This window comes from Diachasmimorpha longicaudata, chromosome 3 (assembly GCF_034640455.1).
Source record: "Diachasmimorpha longicaudata isolate KC_UGA_2023 chromosome 3, iyDiaLong2, whole genome shotgun sequence".
Taxonomy (NCBI): Eukaryota; Metazoa; Arthropoda; class Insecta; order Hymenoptera; family Braconidae; genus Diachasmimorpha; species Diachasmimorpha longicaudata.
The window spans coordinates 10,054,680-10,077,836 of record NC_087227.1 but is presented as its reverse complement, the minus strand read 5'-3'; the positions used below and the strand labels follow the sequence as shown (position 1 = coordinate 10,077,836).

The window sequence follows — 23,157 nt, the reverse complement described above, 5'->3', positions numbered from 1 at the left end:
TAATAAAACACACACGAAAAAACACCTGACATATTCACAAGCACAACTCAAAAAATACCAAAAAATTCGAGGGCAGGATCCTCACAAGCTCTCTCGAGTAATCCAATACTCCACCTCCAGAGCCTTCAACAACAGATTGTCCTCCGAAAAAAATGAGGGAAAAAAATTGAATAACCGGATATTACAATCTAGATCGACAGGAAATTGAAAGACTTCACCGATGAATGCAAGGCGTTTATAAATCCCAATGTCTGAGATACATGAAAACGACATTTCGTATTAAAAGAGACGAGACTGCGTAGAATATGGCGCACCCGTTTCAACAGACAACCGCAGTATGCACCAAGCGATAAAGACTACTAATTAGAGAGTCGTTCGAATGAAAAGTCATTTCGCAAGTTGCCCCTTTTTTCTCTCAATTTTTTATTTTTCTTTAAACCGACGACACATTTGCCTTTGGATGAGTACATACAGCCGCTTAGTTGAATAAAGATAAACGTTCTTTAACACGGGCCCCTCTGCCCCCCTCATACCCCTTCCGACATTACCCCACGAAGAGTCCAGTGCAACATACGACTTTTGCCAACCGCCAGTGGACCTGGTGCACACGCTTTCACGCTGTGCATCTCACGCGCTTCATCCACACGAAAACGTGCCTCTGTGTGTCCCACATCGCTATCTCATTCTTCAATGTGGCATTATTTAATGGAAACATCCGTTCGTTCGCGAATAACTTGGGCTAGGATTTATGCAGTTTGGTTTATTGAATTGCTGGGGGGATCTACTAAGGGAGAACTGCATCAGTCACATCGCTTTTCTCCATCAATGATTGAAGAGCTTCAGCTCAATGACAATTTCACTAAATTTTTCAGCAATTTAGCGAATGAAAAAATTAATGGAAGAGAGTGGATACAAATTTGGAAATTTCAGGTGTTTCATCCTTTCTCAATTTTTGATTAGTCGAAAATTTTGAATAACTTGGAGCTACCCAATGGGACAAAATTAACGGGGAAAATTATTTCATAAATACTTGATCATTGTTGCAAAAAAATGTTGTCTCGTTTAGCATTTTTTTCAATTTTTTGTCAAATCAAAGTTCCGCGGAAATTTATATGCTAATTTCTGCGATAAGAATACCTCCATTCGGAAGTAACAATTATGTAAATGCCAGAGGAAACTCATGACTTCCATCCGGAAGTCTTTTTCGAACTAAAACACCCATAATTAATGACTGTTCCTCAACGGGGCAGGGGGATAAGAAAAGAAGTCAAGGATCCCCTTTTTGCCCCATCAGCAGCAGTAAACCAATGTAAAACGTTACGAAGTCCCGTGTAACGTACAATTAAATGATTGTGCCCCTTGAACTACTTCTACATTGTTGCACAGTGTTTTGTAGAGGGCTTACAAAGGAAGATGGATCACAATTGGGACGCGAACGGTACCAATGAATGGAATTGCATATAACCCATATAAATCGCACGAGTATTCTCGCACGTTTTTTTATGGCTATGGAAAATGTTTATTTATCCAGTCGGTGGGTATATTATATCCGACATTTATTATTTTTTGAGCTTTCCTTCTCACTTCTATACTCCTCCAGGTGGGTTTGAGCGGCACAAGGGTACGTATTGAACACAAAAGAAGTGGGTCGGAAGGAATAGTACTGACAGGGATGCTTTCAGGATCAATATTAAGATAATACTCGATTTAAGTAGCTTCCCTTTTCACCTTGAATATTCGAAAATGATACAATTTATTTTTTAATGTCAACAATTCGTCTACTATTGTTCACACTTAATGCAGATTTTAATTCGTTGGAATGAGTCCAACTAAATTTTTTTCCAAGATTTTATTTCTTTTGAATTATCATCATTGGTAGAATTTTTTTAATTTTTCAGGCTGGAACTTGGAGTGAAACAATTCCAATATGATTTTAGTCTGGCTTTAGCAGAAAAAAATAACAAATATAAACAATGTTTTTTCCAATGTCTCACACTGCTGTTATTTAAAAGATGACCCAGGAAATTGTCATTTTTTTTATTTGCAATTTGCCGATTTCAATGCGTCGATTTCAGTACTTTAATGGGTCACAACACAAAAGGAGTGGGTCGAGAGGAAGAGTAAATTGACACTGACGGTTGCAGGGTCAACATGAAGACACTCGATTCAACCAGTTTCCCTTCTCACCTTGAAGTCAAAGAAAGAAATTAAGTGAATGAATGCGGTCTAATATCAACAGGATTTATTTATCTAGTGCCGGCAATTATACTAGAATTTTCAATCAGAAGATGAACTTCTAGAGGGCCAAGTGAATGATAGAACGATCAAACTGAAAATTCTAATTCGTAATTTATTAATTACGTATGAAATAAAAGTTAATAAGTGAAGTGAATGAAATATATATTAAACGACTGTTTATTTATTTTTCAACATAACGATTTTACACTTATTCATTTTTTCATTTCCTACGTGGAAAATTTCTATTTCAATTTTCCGTAAACATTCAGGCATTCAAAAGAGAGAGCCAAAATTGTGAAATATCCTCCGAAAAACGTAATACCCTAATCGCCAATTAGAAATTGACCAATCAATTTTGTCATCTCTATCAACGATCTCTTTATCTTCGAAACGATTAATTCTGGGAGGACATTTCCCAATAGAAATTCGGCTTATATTTACGCTAAGAAACATTCGCCACAGAGACAACTCGACATTCAACGATTAGATTCACTTTAAACTTTCTCTTCACTTAATCTCCACATGAAATCAACCCCTCACTTCCCCGTTACTGTTCTCATCAATCGAACGGGTCCGAGATCAATAATCAGTACGACGATACCTCCCAATATCCAAATCCACACTAGCATCATCATCCGAAATAAGTGCAATAATCGCCCTTATCACAGTATCCTCCTGCGATTGCTCCTTAATAGTCCCAGGATGCGTGATCTTGTGCTCCAGCAATTTATCCATCTCCTCCTTGAGCTCCTGAATGAGTCCCGCAGTCTCGGGTTTGCACAGAAACGAGGTAGATTTATTCAATACAATCAAAGACCTCTTGCCTTCAGCCCTGATAGAGCTATTGGGGGAAGCAAAAATTAGTGCTGCTTCATTAACACACGTTGTATCGTGCAAATGAATAGCCGTAGACTTTTGCTTGAGGAAGTACGTAATGAAGGGTGAGGGAAAGCTTTTCGCCCTTGCATTTATACTACTAGGATGAATCGCCACTGGGCCATGCTCAGCAGTTTTGAGCTTCGGAAAATTGCCATGTTGTTTGACAGTAGCAATATTTGGAAACAATCCGGCACAGATAATGGCCTTAACCATCGCGAGATTATGAGAATTCCTGTTAGACCGCTCGTCACCAGGATCCTCACTCTCCAGGAACTTCATCTCGTACAAGTGCCTCGCAAACTGTCGCTTCATATCCACCAACAGCCTCAGAGTATTTGACGACAAGAAGTTTTCCGAGCAAAACCTGCCAGCATTACCCGATCGCAAAGCCCTCTCGTACAGCCTTATAGCTTCAGCAAGTGCGATGTGATCGCTGTAATGTCCCATTCCCAGATCCAATTTGGCCCGATTTGCCTCTTCCTCCCTTCCAAGAGGGCAGTAGAATGCATCCTTAAAAGTTAGACTAGCAGCAATGGCAAAGACAGGCTCAACACAGGAGAATATTGATGCCCACAGTATCATCTTTCCTGTTCTGGGGTCAAGTGGAAGCTTTGCGAGATGATAACCTAGTGGCGTCAAACGCTCATTACTATCGAGAGCATTAAGGGTTCTCAAGTGCTCCAAAGCGAGATGAATCGCCCGTTCCTCTGGTGGATCCATGAGACTTCCAAGAAAAACCTCAACACTTCCCAACTGCAATATCTTCGCTTGCAGTATCACTTGCTCCAGGGGTGTTCTTAAAATTTCTGGGGTCGGGTATTGATCGAAAGTCATCTCCCTTGCTTTCGTATACAACTTGAAGACCTCCCCCTGCCGAACCCTCCCAACCCTTCCCTTCCTCTGCTTGGCATTCGCTAGAGAGATCCACTCAGGCTCCAGCGTCCCCAAGTTTTTGGTAATATCGAATCTGGTTAATTTCGTACGCCCACAATCGATGACATACACAATATCCTCAATTGTGATAGACGTCTCAGCGATAGACGTCGCTAGGATAATTTTTCTATAGGTACAGGATGGTATGAAAATCTGTTTCTGATCAACTGTTGGAAGTCGCGAATGAAGGGGATAAATGCGAAACGAGCGAGAGGGAAATTTACCGCACTCCAGGAGACTTTGGTGAAGCTTCGATATGTCCATTATTCCCGGTAGAAATACGAGAATGGCCCCGATTTCTCTTGTAGCCGTAATCCATAATAAAAGTTCCCGAATCAAGTCCAAAGACAACACTTCGCTGTTGGGATTTCTCAATTCATTAGTCACGTAAGGGCGATATGTCCCCTGGGCCTCCATCTCCCTCACAGCTGGCTCAATGAAAGCCTCAAAACTATTCACCTTTTCCTGCATGTCCTTGAACTTTTTCAAATGCCTCTTGTAGTTCTCAGGCAGCTTCTGGGCCGGTGGAAATTTAAATCTCGTGAATTCGAGGACGTCCTCGAGGTAAAATTCCTTGACGGGATAGGTCACCCCTGGGATATGTAAGATGGGACAGTTGTCGTAGTAATGGGCGAATGAGTCAGCATTCAGAGTAGCGCTCATCAGGATAACCTTGAGGTCCGGCCTCTTGGGGATGACTTGTTTCAACAGAGTGATTATGAAGTCACTCTCTGTGTTTCGCTCGTGTATTTCGTCGAGGATTATGTGGGAAAAATCCCTCAATGCTGGATCACTCTGCATGTATTGGAGAAGGAGACCAGTTGTGCAGAAGAGTATACTAGCGTAATCTCTGCACATGACCTTCTCCAATCGAATTTGATAACCAACGGATTTACTTAGTGGTTCGGCGCGTTCTGCAGCGACTCTCTCAGCTACCGAAATCGCTGATATCCTTCGCGGTTGGGTACAGACAATTTTCGTTGTCGTTCCACGACCTCGAACTATCTCACGATCTAAAATATATTGAACTACTTGTGTTGTTTTACCGCAGCCCGTTTCACCGCTGATCACAACAATTTGATTGTTCTGGACCAGATCTAGAATTTCTTCCTTCATTTCGTAGACGGGTAATTTCGAACGAGAGGCACTCATTTGTTTATAATTAGCGCGATCACAATCCACCATGAAATCATTTACTAATTGTGTGTCGATTTCTGCGTTTTTCCTCAGTTTCGAACTCATTAATAACGCACGAGATAAATTCTGTTGAATACTCCCAGATACAATGTCGAGAAATTTTCGCTTGAACTGGGAGTCTTTGATGTGGTTGTATTTATCGTTGAAATAATCGTACTCATCGTCCGGCGAATCGGATTCTTGGACGTATGGGGTTTTCAACCGAGTTAAAAGAGCCTTCACGGTTCCTTCGACCATTGGCTCGAGGGAGAAGTAGTGCGCTTTTTGTTCCTTTTGAAGGGATTTTTCGCGGTAGTAAAGACCTATTTCCTTGCCTGTTAGCCCGGCTGGGTGACCACCTCGACCTCGGCCCCGACGTCCACCTCGACCCCTACCACGAGAATGACCGGCATCATTTTGATATCCATGATGGGAGCTGCTGGGCACTGAGTCTTCTAGGGGACAGACGAAGGATTTGTCGTTAAAATACGAAAAATAGGGAAAATAATTTTATTTGAAGGCAGAAAAATAACTTATATGAAAGTTTAGGATTTCCCTGCTCTTGTAGAACATGGGAAAAATTGAGTAATTTCATTTCGACGATCAGATTATATCTGCCTTTCATGGAAATTCCTTAAAAATACCTTCAGTGATTTTTTGAGTTTATTAAGTGTAAAAGTAATTTATATGTGCATTTTTTCATTTTTACATTCCTGCACTGGATTGTGTTTACTTTCCCTGCGGCAAATAACAATTTTTGGAGGCTAAAAAACCTGACAATCGCCAGTGAAATTACCTGCCTCCCCAAAACGGAAGCGTCTATCCCCTCGATCACCAGTGCGCACAAATCTCGACATCTTAATCGTCCTTCATCAATCACACAATTCAATAAACTGTTCAAACGCTTAATTTGTTTTCATATAAAATTTTATTGCGTCCTGTGACACAAAGACTGACATACAATCCATTTGTTCGGTCGGCAAGGGTAGGAACTCACGGACTACTGGAGTCAATTGAGCAATAATCAGGGCTATTTTATCATCTTCCAAATATAGTTTTACAGTAAATATAAATAATTTTTATCATCCCAGAAATTCATATTAAATTTTTTACTGTAATTTTCCAGTGAGAGTTGAACATTTTGGTTTTTTTAAGTTAAGAATCAAAAATTGATTTCAAATTTGATTCCCACTTAGCACTTCTTTTTCCGGTCCTCTTGTCGGGTGTATTGGACTGTTACCAAAATGGTAAGATCGGTCATCGTCAATTTATTATTTAATCCTAAAAGAATAATTGGAATAATCGATGTCAGTGTTATCAGGAGAAAAATCTTTATTGTTTCATCATGATATTTATAAAATGGCATTATCAGAGTGATTAAAAAGTTCGGTTTTGTGATGAGTGAGGTTATGGTGACCCGTGGATAGGCATTACAAATGTGAATGATGTTTTCGCTGTCAACAAACGGTGAAAATCTCACCAGAAACAAATCTAATCACATCAATAGTTTAATTTAATTAATTCATGGGTTTCCAAGTCTTGGAGAAATGTTCACTCTTACGAAGCAGTCATTCAATTCTTGGTTATGTTCAGTGTTTTGAAGCTAGTCTGTGGCACTGGTCATCGATATTCCGCTATAAAAGGATTTTATAATTGAGAATGGCATTGGAATGTAGTGATTGCGGTTTTAATGGTTTGTTTATTCCTCTCATAATTAGGCCAAGCGTACAAAGAAGGTTGGAATCACCGGGAAGTATGGTACCCGTTATGGTGCCTCCCTCAGGAAGATGGTGAAGAAGATGGAAATAACCCAACACAGTAAATACACCTGTACCTTCTGTGGCAAGGTAAGAACACCCTATCCATAGATTAAAAAATATCGACAAAGATTACCGAATATCTCGTAAGATAATCTAATTATTTTTGTAATGTGCTTGTCTCAATTTATTTGAAATGGTGTGCTCTAGCAGAAATATAAATGGCTAAATTTTCTTGTTCACCCAGGACGCCATGAAACGTAGTGTTGTTGGAATCTGGTCCTGCAAACGTTGCAAGAGGACAGTGGCTGGAGGTGCCTGGGTATACGCCACAACAGCTGCAGCATCCGTCAGATCAGCAGTCCGAAGATTGCGTGAAGTTAAGGAACAGTAAATTATAAACTCAATAAAAAACTTTTACAAGTACTTCAGCCTTCACTTTCTTTGGTGGGAATCCCCCAGTCGACCTTTGGAAATAAAACCATAAGACAGTTTTGTAACAAATTTGTGTATTTATCGATATTTATAGAGCTACAAGCAAGATGGAAAGTTTCTCTGTTCATTAAAAAGTTCATCTATGTGCTGATGGAATGGAGCAAGATATTTCTTCAACATATCCTAAATATTATTGTAAAAATTAAATCTAACAGAGAATTAGGATAAAATACTGTCGAGACACATTATCCAGTCCTTCATCACATGAACAAGAAAATTCGTACACAAAAATATACAGAAAAAGATGATAATCTGACCAATTTAATTACAAAAAAATTTAACTAATCAATGGAAGAACGAAGAAATTAGAACGATTGGTTCTGTCACAACACTTGAATCACCTCTTGAGTACATTTAAAAGGGGGAGAATCAAATTACAATTATTTGTTCGGTGATTTTTCTCTACTAACAACCATACAGAAGAGATTCTGGAATCTGTACAAAAATAAATACTGCAATTCTTAAAGGAAATTCATTAAATACAATCCAAGCTGCAGGTAAATGGAACTTCCACCTCATTAATGTATGATTTTCATTCATCTCTTCTCTTGAAACTTTATTAAAATGTTCGAAGCCTCAACAGTTGGGGCTCGAGTGCAAATAGTATTGTCCAAATATTCATTGTTAGCTAATTAGAAGAATAAAAAAAAGAAATCTCATGGTAATGTCGCAAGGATAACTAATACCTTCTTCAATAATCATCACTGAGCAATTGAACAAGTGGGAAGAGCGTCAGAGAATTTTATCGATTCAGTAATTAATTAAAATGAGTTGATAAGTATTTTTCAACTTTCAGACGAATAAAGCTTATCTCAACTATTCAATTCTCCGCAGTGTGAATGGCTTTACGACGAAAAGTCCTTGGATATTTTCCCATGAAAAAAGTTTTAAGTCTTTTCATCGTAAAATCACTCGGTCTTGAGATGAATGGCTTTCCATATCGCCCTAGAATGCAATTTCTCACCTCATTTCCTTCAACTACAGACCTGGTAACTAAGTAAGTAAAACCCTAAGACAGATCTGAATGATAAGTACAGTCTTGACGATCGATATTCTCGTCAGTATAATTTTTAATTATGTTTCAATCTTCGTAAGAACGTGATGGAGGAACTTGAAAGGACTCTTTCCCCGTACATTTCCAAATAAATTCTACGTTATTCTAAGTAATTCATCATTGCGACCTACATTCAAACAATGTCTCAATGTCAAGACACTTTCATACTTATATCAAACCGAATTGCACTCATTTTATACTGTTAGAAAATTGCTCCTGAAATTTCGGGTTGAAAATGGTGAACTACAATTTCAAAGGAATTTCTAACAGTGTATGTGATAAAGAACAAAGTAATTAAAATTGGGAGAAAAAAATATTTCTCGAAGTAAATTATTCTCTATATCAACAATTATTTATTCAACATTGGTTTGATATGCTTAGACTCTCTCATGATTGCCCCAATCACTCTAATTATGCCTTGCAAATCGATTTTCATATCTCAAGACTCACAAAAGTATTTATTCGATTTGTTCATCTCCTCCCAGGTGCAATTAGTATCAAGGCATACCATAAAAAATGGCAGTAAATGCTCCATTCTGCTCTGTCTAGACACTCTTCTTAATAATAAAAAATCTCAGACGATTTTCAGATTGAAACATTAACTTGCAAACTGCGTCACTCCAGTTTTTGTTAATTGTTCCATTTTATTCCATTCACATTCTCATTCATTTATTCGCCAATTGATGATCATTAACTGATATCCATCAATTTGATAATTCATGTTGATTCACAACCACTCGTCCAGAACTCTCTGAGAGTCATTTTTGAAATTAGAATTTGATAAATACATTAACAAGTATTGCCTGCTGATTAATTCATTTTTCGGTGTGTATTAGCTTGCCTGCCACTTGAATTTACTCTTCATTATCCATTGTTGTCCGGAATTGCGGACATCACACGGGGATAAAACTGGCTGGGCTGCACCCCCTGGGGGTGGTATCGATAGACAGTGTCCAGTGTTTGTGTGTCTGAACATGTTTGTCTGAAATTGTTGATTGAATTAGATTTCATTTAAGGCTATAATGATTCACGTGTTACCACTAATAAATAATAATTAAACTGATTAATTAAAGAATAGATAGTAATTCTCTTGGGATTGTTCCAAGAAATTTGATTTTTTTGTCATCTAATGCCCTCATAACAAAAAAAATCGTAAATTATTGAAAACTCCGTTAAACTTACGTCTTCGTTATATACCCATGCCTGATTTCCCCCCATTCCGTGACACCGGACTATTTTAACTGGACCCTGAGGACTCGCTGCGTCGAGGCACATGTCGTCGGACATTATCTGCTGCCTCTTCGTGTATGCAAACACCTGGAAATAAAAAATTTGATGAAGGAGACTGAAGGAGCGTTGCGTGCCGGTAGTACATTATTTGATTGTGATGAATATTCCCTGGTATTTATAAGAGAGAATCAATGTTTTGTACATTATGAAAAGCCATTTGATTCATAGACCGTGAGGATTAAATTAAGTTTAATAATTAATATTCACTGGAGAAAGGAAGGGCTGCAGAGCTGTTATTCAGTAGGAAAATGAGAAAAATGAATACTCACCTGATTACCACCAAGTCCATGACAGTAACTCAAGCCGACAGCCTCCCCAGTTCTCCTCCCCATAGTATCCAGACAATTTCTCATCTCCACATTTTTAACATCCCCCAGGTAATAATAATCCAAGGGCATTGGAGACTCAGGATAAATGTTCTCAAGATACCATCTGAAGCTTTTGCAGTTCAATCTCTCTCGGAGTTGCACTCTCTCGGATACATTGCCCACTGGCACACTCCTGGCACCTGCAAAATAATACCACGCCATAAAATAAAAATATATCAATGACATGAAATCCGTTATTTGATGCAGCAGTGCTCATGTGCAAAATAATGAAGGCAATGAGAATAAAAAAATATGTGATATCATGTGCTAAGGTCCATGTGAAGTGTCGTGACATCGAATATCCAGCCATAAACGTAAAACAACACCTATAAATAAATACAAAAATAAATTTCAAGGAGAACGCCAACAGAAATTAATCGAGTGGAATAAAATGCATTTTTTACAACGTAATTATTAGGCAAAAAAGATATTTATAATAGGAATTAGTGACATCAGGGTGTATCATTAAGATGTTTAATTGCTTATAAATTTCTTTGTCCTCTTTAGCTCAAAGCTGTGAAGAGGCGTACAGTAGGAAGATTTCTAAAAATCAAAGAGTTATGACATCACAAGTGTTTAACAAATAAGCAAATAAAACAGAATTCTGCATATGAATAAATTCGTTCCGATTAAATTCAGTTGAATCTTTAAATTTTAGTGAACTCTAACGTCTTAGCCTGCAAGGTTTAATTACTAGAATCATTAAATTATTAATTTTTTTATTCCACTCAAATGAAAAAAATATGCAACGGGTATCTGATAGACCGTCATATCGATGTTAACTCCTAGCGGTGGTGGAAGACAGTAGGTAAATAGTATCGTGGGAGCATGCCAACACAGTTTTAATGATATGTGAAAGAACATGCTAGACAGGCAAAAAGGCACTGAATCATTGTTGTATTCCCTTGTTCTCCCCCATCCCTTCTCCCTCTCCTAATTTTTGTGTGCATGTTTTGTGCAGAAGAATCTCCCCATGAATTTCAGTTTACTCTGTTTTTTTTCTCTTCCCTTCTGTTAGTTGCTACCTGGATTAATGTTGTAATAGAAGTACTTCCACTGGTCCAACCACACCTCAGCAAGACGGGCATTGTTGTGATTGACAATCTTGCTCGTACCACCAGGAAATGTATACGGCGTTGATTTACGAAAGACGTGACCAACGTGTGAGCACGTTGCTATTTCCAATGTCCCACCACACATCCATATCTGACCAACTCAATTCGGTTAGTGTGTTAGAAATAATTGTTAAGTTTGGGCGGGAGGGGACGTCGAAAGAGAATTTTATGAATCTCATTTCATTGAAAAACTTCACCCTGTAAGGTCTGCAGTAATTTTTGTGACGAAATTCTACAACATTTCAGTGCAATGGCAATACAACAAAAATTTTCAAGAAATATATGGTATATTTCAATCAGAATCTCCCATGTTGTCAGTTGCCATTAATTTTTATCCATAGTCACAGGTGCGTTAAATAGAATTTTAATCCTCGCTTAAAAAGCGAATAAATTTAAATGACTTTATTAATGCAAAAAAGTTCATAAAAGCAGTGAAATTTTTCAATAAAATTCCGGTGGAATTTTTTATTTAAAAACCTCGGTTTTTCCATGAAATTCAATCGCACGTGCCAGCATTACAATGAATTTCTCGGAAATAATAGCATTATGGAATCGAAGATATTATCGCTGTCGCCCCGCTTCAGGTTCCTGGACGACCTAAATAATCCATTAAAAGAAACAGCAGTTGGTCAAACACATGTGTTTTCATGTTAGTCGTTTGGATGGATGAGTGGGACATTAAGACGTGTAAAATCCGGTATTAATTAATCAAATTCACGAGATAAATATACGTGACAATACCTGAAATGAACTCATAACCAGTCTAAAATTGAATTCTCCAAGACTTCTTATGAGCAACACAAATATCAGATACCCGTTTGATTTTGATATTCAATTAAAATCGCTGGAACTTCGGTTAACAAATAATTAAACTTACTTAATTCGTGCAACGAGACAATTTTTATTATTCTGTCAACGTTCATCAAAAGCCACATTGTTAAGAGCATTAGTAATTCCAGTAAAGGAGAAATAAAATATTTTTTAACAATGAAAACTATCACATAGAGCGCGGATGAGCCAAAAGAAATAGCATTTGTATTAAATTGTTGGTAAATAAAATTATTTGAGGTATTGTATCATGGCTAACCTGGGTTCATGGCATAGTAAAAGTCTCTCCACTCATCCATCCAGACCTCGGCTACTCTAGCAGCATTGTGAAGTACAATCTTGCTGACACCACCAGGGAACGTGTACGGTGATTTGTCACGGAATACATGGCCCACATGGGAGCATGGGGCTATTTCTAATGTTCCACCGCACTGCCACACCTAGAATTCAACTCCAAGTTTCACAGAAAAGTTCTACAAATTTAAGTTGGAAACTCCTTGAATAATTCACACGGTTTTAAGGAAATTAGAGCTGTAATGATTCGTTAGTGCTCCTGGGAATTAAGGCAGTTGAAATCACAGTTTTATTCGACCGACGTAAGAGGAGGGAGCGAGCTGGCCTCCGAGAAGTGGCGGAAGGTGATAAGGGAAGATATTCTATACAGATGATTGTGGGAATGTCTGGCTGAGTGCATTACTCAAAATTTTGATTGAGAGGGAACTGCAATTATCGGAAAAATTTAATGGAAACGGAAATTATATATCTGTCGGAACTGCAATTGTGGAATGTAATTTTCCATTTTTTCATTCAATCATTAGGAGATCAAAATATTCATGGATTACTTTTTCAGCTCCTCAGACATTCCCATGAGAATTTCGTCTAGACTATTATCCCTGGACCCCCTTCATTAACATATAACTCAAGCATATACCCCTAATAACTCACCCTGAAGCTCATTTCGAGATTTTCACCACCCCAGATGTCCATACCCTCGTCATAAGCCCCAAGTTCGTAAAAGTAGTCTTTATCAATGGAGAATAATCCACCGGCCATTGTGGGTGTCCTTAATGGAGCTGTCCTGTCCCCATTACGCCTGTCCATTTCCCTCTGCGCTACTCGATACCTAATTGGCACAATTATCACCATCACTATTTCAATGCAAAAGGACCCCCCCACAAAAGACAGAGGAAGTAAAAATGAAGCCTGGAAAATTACCATCTAAAATTGAGTTTCCAGTTGAATCCACCCCAGGTCATATCACTCGCTGTTATGTACTCGAATGTCTCGTCGCTGATCACATCGATTATGGGACAGACGACTGTTTTTCTATCGCTGGCTATTCTGCTTAGAAGTGGCTCGAGCCAACCCTCTGTGCATTCGCAATGAGCATCGAGGAATGTTATCACTTGACCTGTTACTTTTTCAGCCCCCAAGAGTCTAGCTCTTATCAGCCCCGATCGTTTCTCCTGGCGGTAGACGTACGTTGGAACCGGTAATGTTTTTACGTAGTCCTCCAGGTCTTGCTTGAGGTGATCTGCACATAAATTGTTGGCTTTCATGTATTTACTGTTGGGTAGACGCTCTGAGCCAGTCCAGCCCCGTAATTATTCACATAATTAAAAAAAAATCGTGGCGAGATTCAACAGCAAACCGCTAAAGGCAATGGGTCATTCGCTGCTGAATATCCGGACACCGATGGCTTATTTCAAGTGATGTCAATGGGATTTCATGGGAACATAACCAAATAACAACAATATTTACCTCTTTCGCTGGCGTCATCGACGAGGATGATCTCCTTGAGCAATGCACTGGGCGACCTATTGATCACCGACCAAACTGTTCTCAGCAAAGTGCTCCACGCTTCATTGTGAAACACAATGACAATACTAGTATCTGGTAGTGTCTTCTGATAGGTCTTGGCCTTACAGCCTTTGAACCTGACATCCTTCAACGAGCGATTCAACGCTATCATGTCACTAGCCATCAAGTTGAATTGATTAAGTTTGAAGAGCTCTTGCTGCTTCGCCTCATCCTCCGGTCCAATTCTCACAGGATTGCCCATTTCCCCGGGCTTTCCCTTGTTCTCCTTCACGACCTTAGCCGGCCGCCACAGTTTAAACTTCATCAGCTTGTGTTTCGTGTCCTTTGACATATCAATATCATTCTTTGGTGATTGTAAATGAGGTGCATTTCCAATCTCTTCGGTTATTTGTTTGCTGTCAGGACAACCCCATCCTGTACCCCGTATGCAGTCAGAGTACAGCATTATCACTATGACATCCACCAGAAACCATACCAGAGAAGTCAGCAGTATCACTTGGCACGTGTGAATACGGATCTTTGAGCGAAACATTTTTTTCTTTCTTGATATTTCACAAGGGGTAATACTCGGCTCATCACCTGACACTATTGTCTGGGTTTTTATATTCCTATTTCGCTGGAGATTTCTGCGGGGGAGACTTTCGCGGAGATCTGCTAACTTTTCTCGTAGGATTGCACGTGACCTCAGGGGCTGCTACTGTCCCCTGTCATCGTTTGGAGGTTTTTTCGGCAATTTCTGAAACATCAAAAGGTTTTTGCATTGGTCCGAGGTTATTTTAATGTGTAGGAAACATAGGATATTTTTTGGGAATAATTATTTGTCCATCTACAGGTTGTGGATGTCCCGCGACGGGTGAATCAAGTGGAGGGCCAAGACCACCGCTCCCAGAGGCTGTAAGAGCATTAGGTCTCTTGCTAAGTTCGTATGGACGTTCGATAAGGGTCACTTAAGAGTCTCATGTAGGACTGTCAGACGGATGATGTAAAAAGGATCCGATAACTCGGGGTTACATTATGGTGAGCGAGTTGAACACGCAGGGGGCCAAGCCCCTGGTGTTAATTTATTACGAAAAGTAGCCGTCAGTTTAGTAAATAATAAAAACTTCTCAACTCCGTGGGTTATGGAGCAGTAAAAGGATGAAACAGAACAGAACGACTCGATTCTTCATGTCTCGTTGAGTATTGAGCGGTGTACGAGGGGGTGGGGACCAAGCTCCCTCTAAAATCTGAATAATTCAAGTCATTTGATTATGGAAAAAATTTCAGTACTTAATTTTTTACTAAGTGACATTTGAAACAAAAATCTCAAAATCAGAAAATACACTTTAACAACTCCATATTTTCATCTCGAGCTGACATTTTCATTTAAATATATTTCAACTAAAATAATTCTATTAGGGTCACTCAATCGTAACCTGGTGCACCTGATGCAATTCAGAATATTCCCACCAATCATATGAAATCCGCAGTGATGCATAAACCGAATTATTGAATTCATTAAATTAAAAGTATTCCTGTTCCTATGGCACTGACAAGCGACAGTGAAATGGAGCATCAATTCACCCGGAAATACAGCCCCATCAGTTTCAAATTTATCGTATCATTGAGATCTGTTATGAATAACTACAGTTTGAATATTCAACCCCGGAATTTCGTAGAATTATTATTCGCATGATATTTCAAACAAACAACGTTAATAGCATTATTTTTTCCATTTATCCTCCGAATTATGTCAATGCATTTCCATACTGATTATCAGAAATTGAATTACGTGAAATTCAATTGTGCCCGGAGGCCCCACTTGGGGCGCAAAAAGATGAGACAAACAGGATAATTTTCTCTTTCTGTGCAAACAAATTAAAATCCCCTCAGCTTCTCACGTTTTACTTGTTAGCTAGTGTTTTTTTGACGCAGTACCAGGTAAAAGTTTGCTCCTATTATTGCCTTGGAATTATTCAGGCGTTGTATTATCAACAGAAGGTGAAATGCTTTGAGTGAATTCCAATCAATTGAATCCTTTGACATTTTGTCATTCTTCCGGAGGTCTAATTATGATAAGTGAATGGGCTCGTGACCTTATCGACTGATATTTAGATCAGAGTGAAGTCGGTGAAGTGATTAACAATCATTTTTCCCCATCAAATAGAGTGTCGGAGGCAATTGAATATGAGTGGGAGGATAAGATAAGAATAAAGAAAGTCACTAGATTATTCTGTAATGCTTTTTTAAGCTCATAAATATTTTTGTTACCGCTTCTGAATCAACACTTTGTAACCATTCACCGAGTTTATTCCATTGATTGAATTTCATGAATTTTTATGAACATAAGTCTCGATAAACTACTCATTGGCATTCAGATACAATTAAATTGAGAATTAAATTTTAATTTCTGCATCAATATTTAGCAAACAACTGCTGTACATTGTCATGAAATCATCCAATTTGTCTCTCGACAACCTTTGCTGATTAATGTACGAAAATGCATCGATAACAACAATCGGTCTTATCACCGTATCACGTTATCGTGAAAGAATTATATTCCCCTTCCTCGGGCCGGACAAGTACCGTTTATTTTTAACATACGAAACTTTTATCACGAATAAATGAAAACAAAGAAAATATACATGGGGGAATCATTGACACGGTCATTGATACTTTGGTTCACGGTTCACGCGTTTGTGGAGAGTTCACCGTGACAAAGGAGCGCCACGTGAATTAATATTATGCATTTACGCTCCGGTAAATATGTCAGATCATGGAGGCATGAAGAGACAACTTCTGCCGGTATTTTCAACCGGATGTATCGTTCAGATATGTTTGCCAATTGGTATGTTAAGTTGTTCTCGGAAATTTCACTCCTATGGAGGTAATTAGAGGTTGGTCCATGATTCTCATTATTTTTAGTTGACATTATTGTTTAACAGTATTAATTAACGCGAGGTACCTTCTGAATTCAATGTATGAGTAGATTGATCAATGTATTTTAACAGGGAATTTTCTGACCAATTTCCTTCAAGTGAAGTATTTATGAAACCACCGTGAATCTCATTAGGAGGGAAATAATCCGGTTTCTTAATAGTATGAATAGTACTATTCATGTGTTCCCATGAATTATTGATTTTTCCTCAATTGTATTCTACTTTATGGGCCATTTTCCTTTGTATTCAGAGTGGTTTCCCCTGAAATATCGACTGGGAAAACCATTAAGGCTACTCATGCTTTCAGGAGACTCGCTGATAACTATTTTTCTATCTCGAATTAAGTCTAAACTTGAATTTTCGTCCTAGGAATAAAAATTAACGTCTTCATTGAAACTCTTGACTTCCAAAGCTTTTTAGCGAGATGAAAGCATCTCGATCATAAATCATAAACTCCATCAACAACTCCATTCTAGAACCCACTGGAGCCTGGAAACTACTTCACCGGCAATAAAATTCCATTAAAAAAATTTCAACAACAGTAATACCATTCTTTTGGCGCATTGACATGCGTCTAAATACCCCACAAAACATTTTAAATATTTTCTTACAATAAGTAAATCAATAAAGATAAAATTTCCACTCTTATTACCCGATAAAATATTTCCATCTCGATGGGTTATTTTCAGTGTTCAATAAACACTCTTCAATCAACTCTAAACTTGCATTTTAACATTTAAAATAAAAATCGACGTTTTCCCTGAAATTCGTGATTTTCAAAGTCCCTCATCATCGCCCATCTCCATCATAAATCATGAACTCCATCAACAACTCCATTGGAGGCTGGAAATTACTCCATCAGTAATAAAAGTGCATTAAAAAATTCCAACAACAACGATACCGTACTTTTTTTTTTCTCATCAACGTGCGCATGAATATCACTCTGGATCTGATAGATTCCAAAAAAACCTGATTCCTCCTGTAACCCATGGATATCCATATTTTACATAGGCCACCGTACGCCTGCTGGTGCATTCCGGTATCGGAGCACGCGTCTATCGCACTCAATCTCTCGGAGAGTGCATTCGGGCTTGACCGTGCGTGCCATTGTTAACCGTTATTTTACCAAGCAGAAAGGGAGTTAGCCGCGTGAACGACGCGTGTGCAACTATACGTGTAGTATAAATTCGCATTAACTCGAAACAAAAAGAAATAGCAAAAAAAAAATTACTTTTTTAATGGCAGGAAGTCCGACGATAACCCCATTAATTACATCTCACAATCAGTCTTTCATTTGGAGTCGTAATGCGCAAGTTTATTATTGCAAGGATAATTGTTTGGAAAAGTGGAGTTAGAAACAATGAATATTCTTTATTTAGTACCTACTATGTTGTGAACAATTAAAATTTCATGGAGCCATTAGCAGGAATTTCGGGTGAATGAAAATTTTATAACATTTAAAAGTTTCAAGCAGAACTTTCAGTTAATCGGGAGTTAAACTTGTATTCGTTCCAATTCTTATAATTTTGAATTGGTAATTATTTGGGAGAGTGAATTTCAATCAAAATTTTATGGACAGATTTCGCCAGCAAAGCGAGAGGACATCTATTTGCTCGAAGTTTCCATAAAAGCCAGAGATATTCGCGATTTTTAGCGTCACACAGACGGAAATTCCCTCGACCACCTGAAATCCCATGAAAATATGAATATTCATTATCAAACGCTGAGTGTTGAGGTAATAGAAAATTCAGGAATATATTTACCTGAAACCACAGTCTTTATTAATTTTCATGAATTCGCATTGATGTCCTCTCCTTCCCAGTAATGATATTCTATTTTTTACCCTCTAAAGTTACAATTGTGGCAATTTTCCGGTGTTTGATTTCGATACCTTCAATTGCGATGACCTTTAACGCCTCCAAATGTATTTGGAAACCACTCAAAAGGTCGGATGACCGATTGCGTCACGCGATCAGTGAAATTCAATCTATCGTCTGAGGAAAAAAAGACAAATTTCCAGAAACCAAATTCCAAATCCCTCCCTCCACCCGCGTTCCGTCGTAATCATGTAGATTCAGATCGTTAAAAATGACAGGACTCTTGAAAATTCGCTCGATCCCCCCGACATCGACAAGAGACCCCAATTAGTACCCCATAAATCTCCTGATGCGTTTTTAATTAATGCCAAATCAATTGAATGAGTTCCTACATTGTGATGCAATCAACGCCCACCCAAACAATCAATAACATCGAATCGGCAAACAATTCCGACATGTCGCCCAGTGAAGCATGATTGTAGACCAGGGCATTTGATGGTTCAGGTCCTCTGATAAAATAATATTCTCCCGATATAGAAAAAGTGTCCGGAAATTGAAAGATCTTAATAAAGGTAACGACTCGTGAAGGGGGGAAATTGTCAAAAGCGCCTGGATGATTGATCACTCGAATGATTTTACGATCCGTTGGATAATGTCAATCTTCATTCGAGAATTTCCCTCACTTTCCCAAGGCTCTTCGCATCACTAGTGCAGAGGTAAAACAGAATAGGTCAATTTCAGAGCTGTCTGTAAAACAGAATAGGTCAATTTCCGAGCTGTCCAGTATTTCACGAGAATTTCTGAGACTGAGGGAAATGACATAGTAGAAATTATTTTTTGTGGTTTCTCTGAAAGAGGACTAACGTTTTCGAGTGAAATAAGCCCCTTTGAGTTTTTTCAAATCAATATTATATGCATCTGGGTACGATGAATGCATCCTCGATTTTTTTTATGGAAATAGAAACGCAACCGGAGATCCACATAATTTTTAATGGAATCAGCACAAGAAATAAATCGAATTTCAATACGAATTCTATAAAATCGCATGGAGAAAGTATCCGAATTTTTTATTATATTTTTTGTGTAAGAGTCTCTTTTAAAAATGGAAATTTAACTTGAATATTTATTTCAACGTGAACGAAGAAAACTTTTACTTAGTCAGCAAATGACGACAGTTTAGCTACGGGGACGACTGCATTCCACCGAGTCTTACCGAAATTCCTCAGCAAATGAATCGCTGTTATCACGTATCACCTCCCAAATGACGGAAATTTCAATTAAAAAATAAGCGAATGAGCGAGATTTTACTCTGGACATTCGATTAATCACCTCTAGTATAATTATTTGAGGAAAAAAGATGAACTTTCCCATTATCTGAGTATGGATCGACTAGGGGAATTACTGTATGTACATTTCGCACTCAATTGCCTCTTCGCACGAATCATTATTCGAATTATTAATAAAAAAATTATTCCACCGATTGATTACCCAATTAAAGGAGAATCGACACGTCATCGAAATTTTGGAGGAGTTAATGGGAGATTAAATTGGTCATTTGGCATTTTGGTTAGCCGCAATCTGGTGTCATGGTGTGTCAGCCAGGTGCAGCGGAGTGAAGGGGGGGAATATACCGCAGCAAATGAACGAGAGATACCCTCTTAACGCATCGTCGCATTAATTCTGCAATCCAATATAGTACGGGCTCTACCAACGGGGCTTCAATGGAATCACGAATCTCGGCGCAAACATGTAGACTTTTACTTTAAAATTCAATATCATTACCGAGCCGTTTTTGTGGGGGTAGAGATAGAGTTAGAGAAAATCGGATGAATAAAAAATTTCTATCAATCGTAATTGATTGATGTAAACGTTAGTCGCCGGGGGATTTTACATCTGGGAACAGAAAAAAACCGAGTTATATTCAGTGGTCAATTGGCAATGGAATTGTTGTGCAAAACCCCCAGTTGCTTCCAAATTTCATCCTGGAAGTTAAATATTGAATAATCTCGTAAATCCATGTTACGAAAAAATGGAAAAAACAATTTTTTAATGGAAATTTCCCCCGCTACCAAAAAGTTATGATAAATCCCTTTCACTTGGAGGCGACTGCTTCAAAAAATCATTTCAATGCTCCGAGTTATGCTGAATAACAGATGATCACCGTATGATCGTTGAAAAATCACAATTTAATTCATTCATTTTATTTTAAAATCTTCTGTCGACGCCAACCGTACCTCATACACGTCAAACGTGTGAGACTATCTCTGACACGAAGGTACCTCGGAATCATGAGACCGTTACCTCCACGCCACATGGCACAACACTGAACGTGCCCAGTGCGTTAAACCCTCAGTTTCGATAAGCACACTGTTAAAGCAATATGCAGGAGTAGTTTTACCCGAAAAAGCCCCGTTCTCTAGGACTCAATATCCAAAAAAACATTGGCGAGAATAAATTCTTCCAATATCAATGATTTTACGATGCACAGGATATCCGTGATTTTTTCAGGTATTCCGAAACCTTACAACCATATGTACTCGTATCTATTATCTTGTATTCGATCGTTATAGCCCGTTTGGGTCCAACTCACCGCTACACAAGTGGCCACATCACTGGCGCGATAAAAGAACGAGAGAATAGCTGAATGTGAATAAAAAAATATTGCGGGAGAAAACGAATTCTGGTGTTATCGTTTACAACTTGAGAATGGCTGAGTGAAATTTGCGAGTTTTTTTCTCGTTATCAGTAGTTTTCAAAGGTGTAAAATTCTCTGCGATGAAAATCACGTCATTGGGTCTGAAGGTCTTTACGATTGTTTAAAGCGAGTAGAGGGAATTTTTCAGTTTATTTTTTATTTCCGAGATATCCTTGGAGTTCCAGAGACTGTGGATCCATTCAAATCGCATCATTGGGTTTACAAATATAGACCACTGATTAAAGGCTATTCGTTTAATCCTTACTTTCTGAAAATAGCAGAATGACTCGATTATAAACTTTTCGGTTACTCAGGACTTGCAGAGTCAAATTCTCGATTTTTTATATCCTTATCATGATCCTCGTGAGACCTTTACAAAACAATTTTAGTTATCTAAATCGCATCATTAGTCCCGGAGCTCTCGATGATTCATTTAAGGTAAACTATTTAATTGACAACTTACTCAACTGTCAGACGCGAAATTGGAAATGATTGAACTGCAATCACGCATTACTCAATATCGGCGGAGTGAAATTCCTCAATTTTTCATCCACTCCATCTTATTTTCTCAATCTTCAAAACCAAATTTAATTCATCAAAATCGCATCATTCAATCACAAGATACAGTAAACGTAAGATAGTTGTTTTAACCTCACCCTTAATTTACAACTCGATGAAATAATGTTCCATCCACATGACGTTGGAATCAGGACGTGAAGGGGGAAATGTTCTCTCGACTGCGTGGATGAGAGATAAACGAGAGGATGCAGGACAGTCTCATGCACGAGATGTGATGCAAAATAATCTCAACGGATGAGTAAAAAAATCCAAAACCAATGTCACACTGGAGCACTTGTTACAGCGTTTTGATTTTTGTCATGAGTGACAATTTTTAAATAATGTTTTTTTACTGATACGATGAGGCTGTAAGGACCGGTATACACACCTATGACCTAGTGGCGATGAAATTCCTCGCAGGTGTACATTGCGAAGGCCTTCGGTAACTTGTACTGGGTGAGGAGCTGACACAATACACTCGACACCGCTGGGATCCTCCCCACAACTGCAGTTTTGATCGAAAACAACTATTCTGGGGGTAATGAGGAGCTTTAGGTGGGGACACCTGTGCCAGGGTGAGTGGCAGCACCGGTAAATCACTTGTCACAGGGTGATAGTTACGACTTTTCCGTTCTAAAGGGGATCTCCAGGATTTCTGGACACCGTTCAGGGGGAATTTTAGGATTTTCCGGGGCCTCTAGCTTCAAAACCGAATGTTTCAAGGCTGCGGTGACCGCCATTTTGGGAAGAGCAGGGGGGAATGGTGGAACGGGAATATGACTGGTGGTGCTCTCTCGTGGAGAGCGGGGGAACTTCTGGGTTTGAATACATCCATTTTCCTGAATTTCTCTGAATTTTGGCTTTCTGGCTAATTAGTGAAGTGAACTGAGAGATATTTAATGCAAAAGCTGGTAAATTGATTGAAGACTCAACGCGTTAGTGTTAATATTTTGGAAAGTTCTGTTTGGTTTTCAAAGGAAGGACTGTTTTGGCGCCGAATGTCCCCATTGTGTCGGGGTCGTGAGCCCCAATGTATTTAGACGAGGAAATACAAACGGAATAATTAACTAATCTCCATGATTGTAAACATCTTAATGTTGCTCATGATATTGGCTGGAAAAAAAAATAAAAAATCCATTTTTATAATTAAACAATTGTCACCTGCTGAAGACACACAGTACACAGCGCTGTACACGGGGTCCCGAGGTACTTGCA

The 23,157-nt window shown here is 38.6% G+C and overlaps 3 protein-coding genes across 7 annotated transcripts; 1 reads left to right on the top strand and 2 right to left on the bottom strand.

Moving 5' to 3' along the window:
• Window positions 1-2,399: 2,399 nt before the first annotated feature.
• Window positions 2,400-6,217, bottom strand: LOC135160459 (ATP-dependent DNA/RNA helicase DHX36). 2 transcript variants are annotated; one of them, XM_064117010.1, is made up of 2 exons: window positions 6,023-6,217; window positions 2,400-5,681 (listed from the first exon to the last, which is right to left on the bottom strand). In XM_064117010.1, exons 1-2 carry the CDS (start codon window positions 6,081-6,083, stop codon window positions 2,818-2,820), a joined length of 2,925 nt encoding a protein of 974 aa, XP_063973080.1. In that variant the 5' UTR covers window positions 6,084-6,217; the 3' UTR covers window positions 2,400-2,817. The 2 variants fall into 2 exon arrangements, with proteins under 2 accessions (XP_063973080.1, XP_063973081.1); XM_064117011.1 differs by having other exon boundaries at window positions 2,400-5,678.
• Window positions 6,218-6,315: 98 nt separating this feature from the next.
• On the top strand, window positions 6,316-7,409 carry Rpl37a (Ribosomal protein L37A). The gene is made up of 3 exons (XM_064117030.1): window positions 6,316-6,473; window positions 6,945-7,073; window positions 7,231-7,409. Exons 1-3 carry the CDS (start codon window positions 6,471-6,473, stop codon window positions 7,375-7,377), a joined length of 279 nt encoding a protein of 92 aa, XP_063973100.1. The 5' UTR covers window positions 6,316-6,470; the 3' UTR covers window positions 7,378-7,409.
• Window positions 7,410-7,475: 66 nt separating this feature from the next.
• Window positions 7,476-22,666, bottom strand: LOC135160463 (polypeptide N-acetylgalactosaminyltransferase 5). 4 transcript variants are annotated; one of them, XM_064117022.1, is made up of 9 exons: window positions 22,041-22,661; window positions 21,848-21,957; window positions 13,895-14,690; window positions 13,349-13,667; window positions 13,079-13,256; window positions 12,393-12,573; window positions 10,092-10,330; window positions 9,715-9,849; window positions 7,476-9,514 (listed from the first exon to the last, which is right to left on the bottom strand). In XM_064117022.1, the coding sequence occupies exons 3-9, from the start codon at window positions 14,484-14,486 to the stop codon at window positions 9,365-9,367; spliced, it is 1,794 nt and encodes a 597-aa protein (XP_063973092.1). In that variant the 5' UTR covers window positions 14,487-14,690; window positions 21,848-21,957; window positions 22,041-22,661; the 3' UTR covers window positions 7,476-9,364. The 4 variants fall into 4 exon arrangements, with proteins under 4 accessions (XP_063973092.1, XP_063973093.1, XP_063973091.1 ...); XM_064117023.1 differs by lacking the exons at window positions 12,393-12,573; window positions 21,848-21,957 and adding an exon at window positions 11,216-11,396 and having other exon boundaries at window positions 22,331-22,666; XM_064117021.1 differs by lacking the exon at window positions 21,848-21,957.
• Between the last annotated feature and the right edge of the window lie 491 nt (window positions 22,667-23,157).

Coding starts and splice junctions, on each gene's coding strand:
- LOC135160459 (XM_064117010.1), bottom strand. CDS start 6,083: ATGTCGAGATTTGTGCGCACTGGTGATCGAGGGGATAGACGCTTCCGT. Junction 5,682..6,022: donor CTTCCGTTTTGGGGAGGCAG/GTAATTTCACTG, acceptor TCTGTCCCCTAG/AAGACTCAGTGCCCAGCAGC.
- Rpl37a (XM_064117030.1), top strand. Junction 7,074..7,230: donor CCTGTACCTTCTGTGGCAAG/GTAAGAACACCC, acceptor TTGTTCACCCAG/GACGCCATGAAACGTAGTGT.
- LOC135160463 (XM_064117023.1), bottom strand. CDS start 14,486: ATGTTTCGCTCAAAGATCCGTATTCACACGTGCCAAGTGATACTGCTG. Junction 13,257..13,348: donor TGGAAACTCAATTTTAGATG/GTAATTTTCCAG, acceptor TGTGCCAATTAG/GTATCGAGTAGCGCAGAGGG. Junction 9,515..9,714: donor CATGGGTATATAACGAAGAC/GTAAGTTTAACG, acceptor CAACAATTTCAG/ACAAACATGTTCAGACACAC.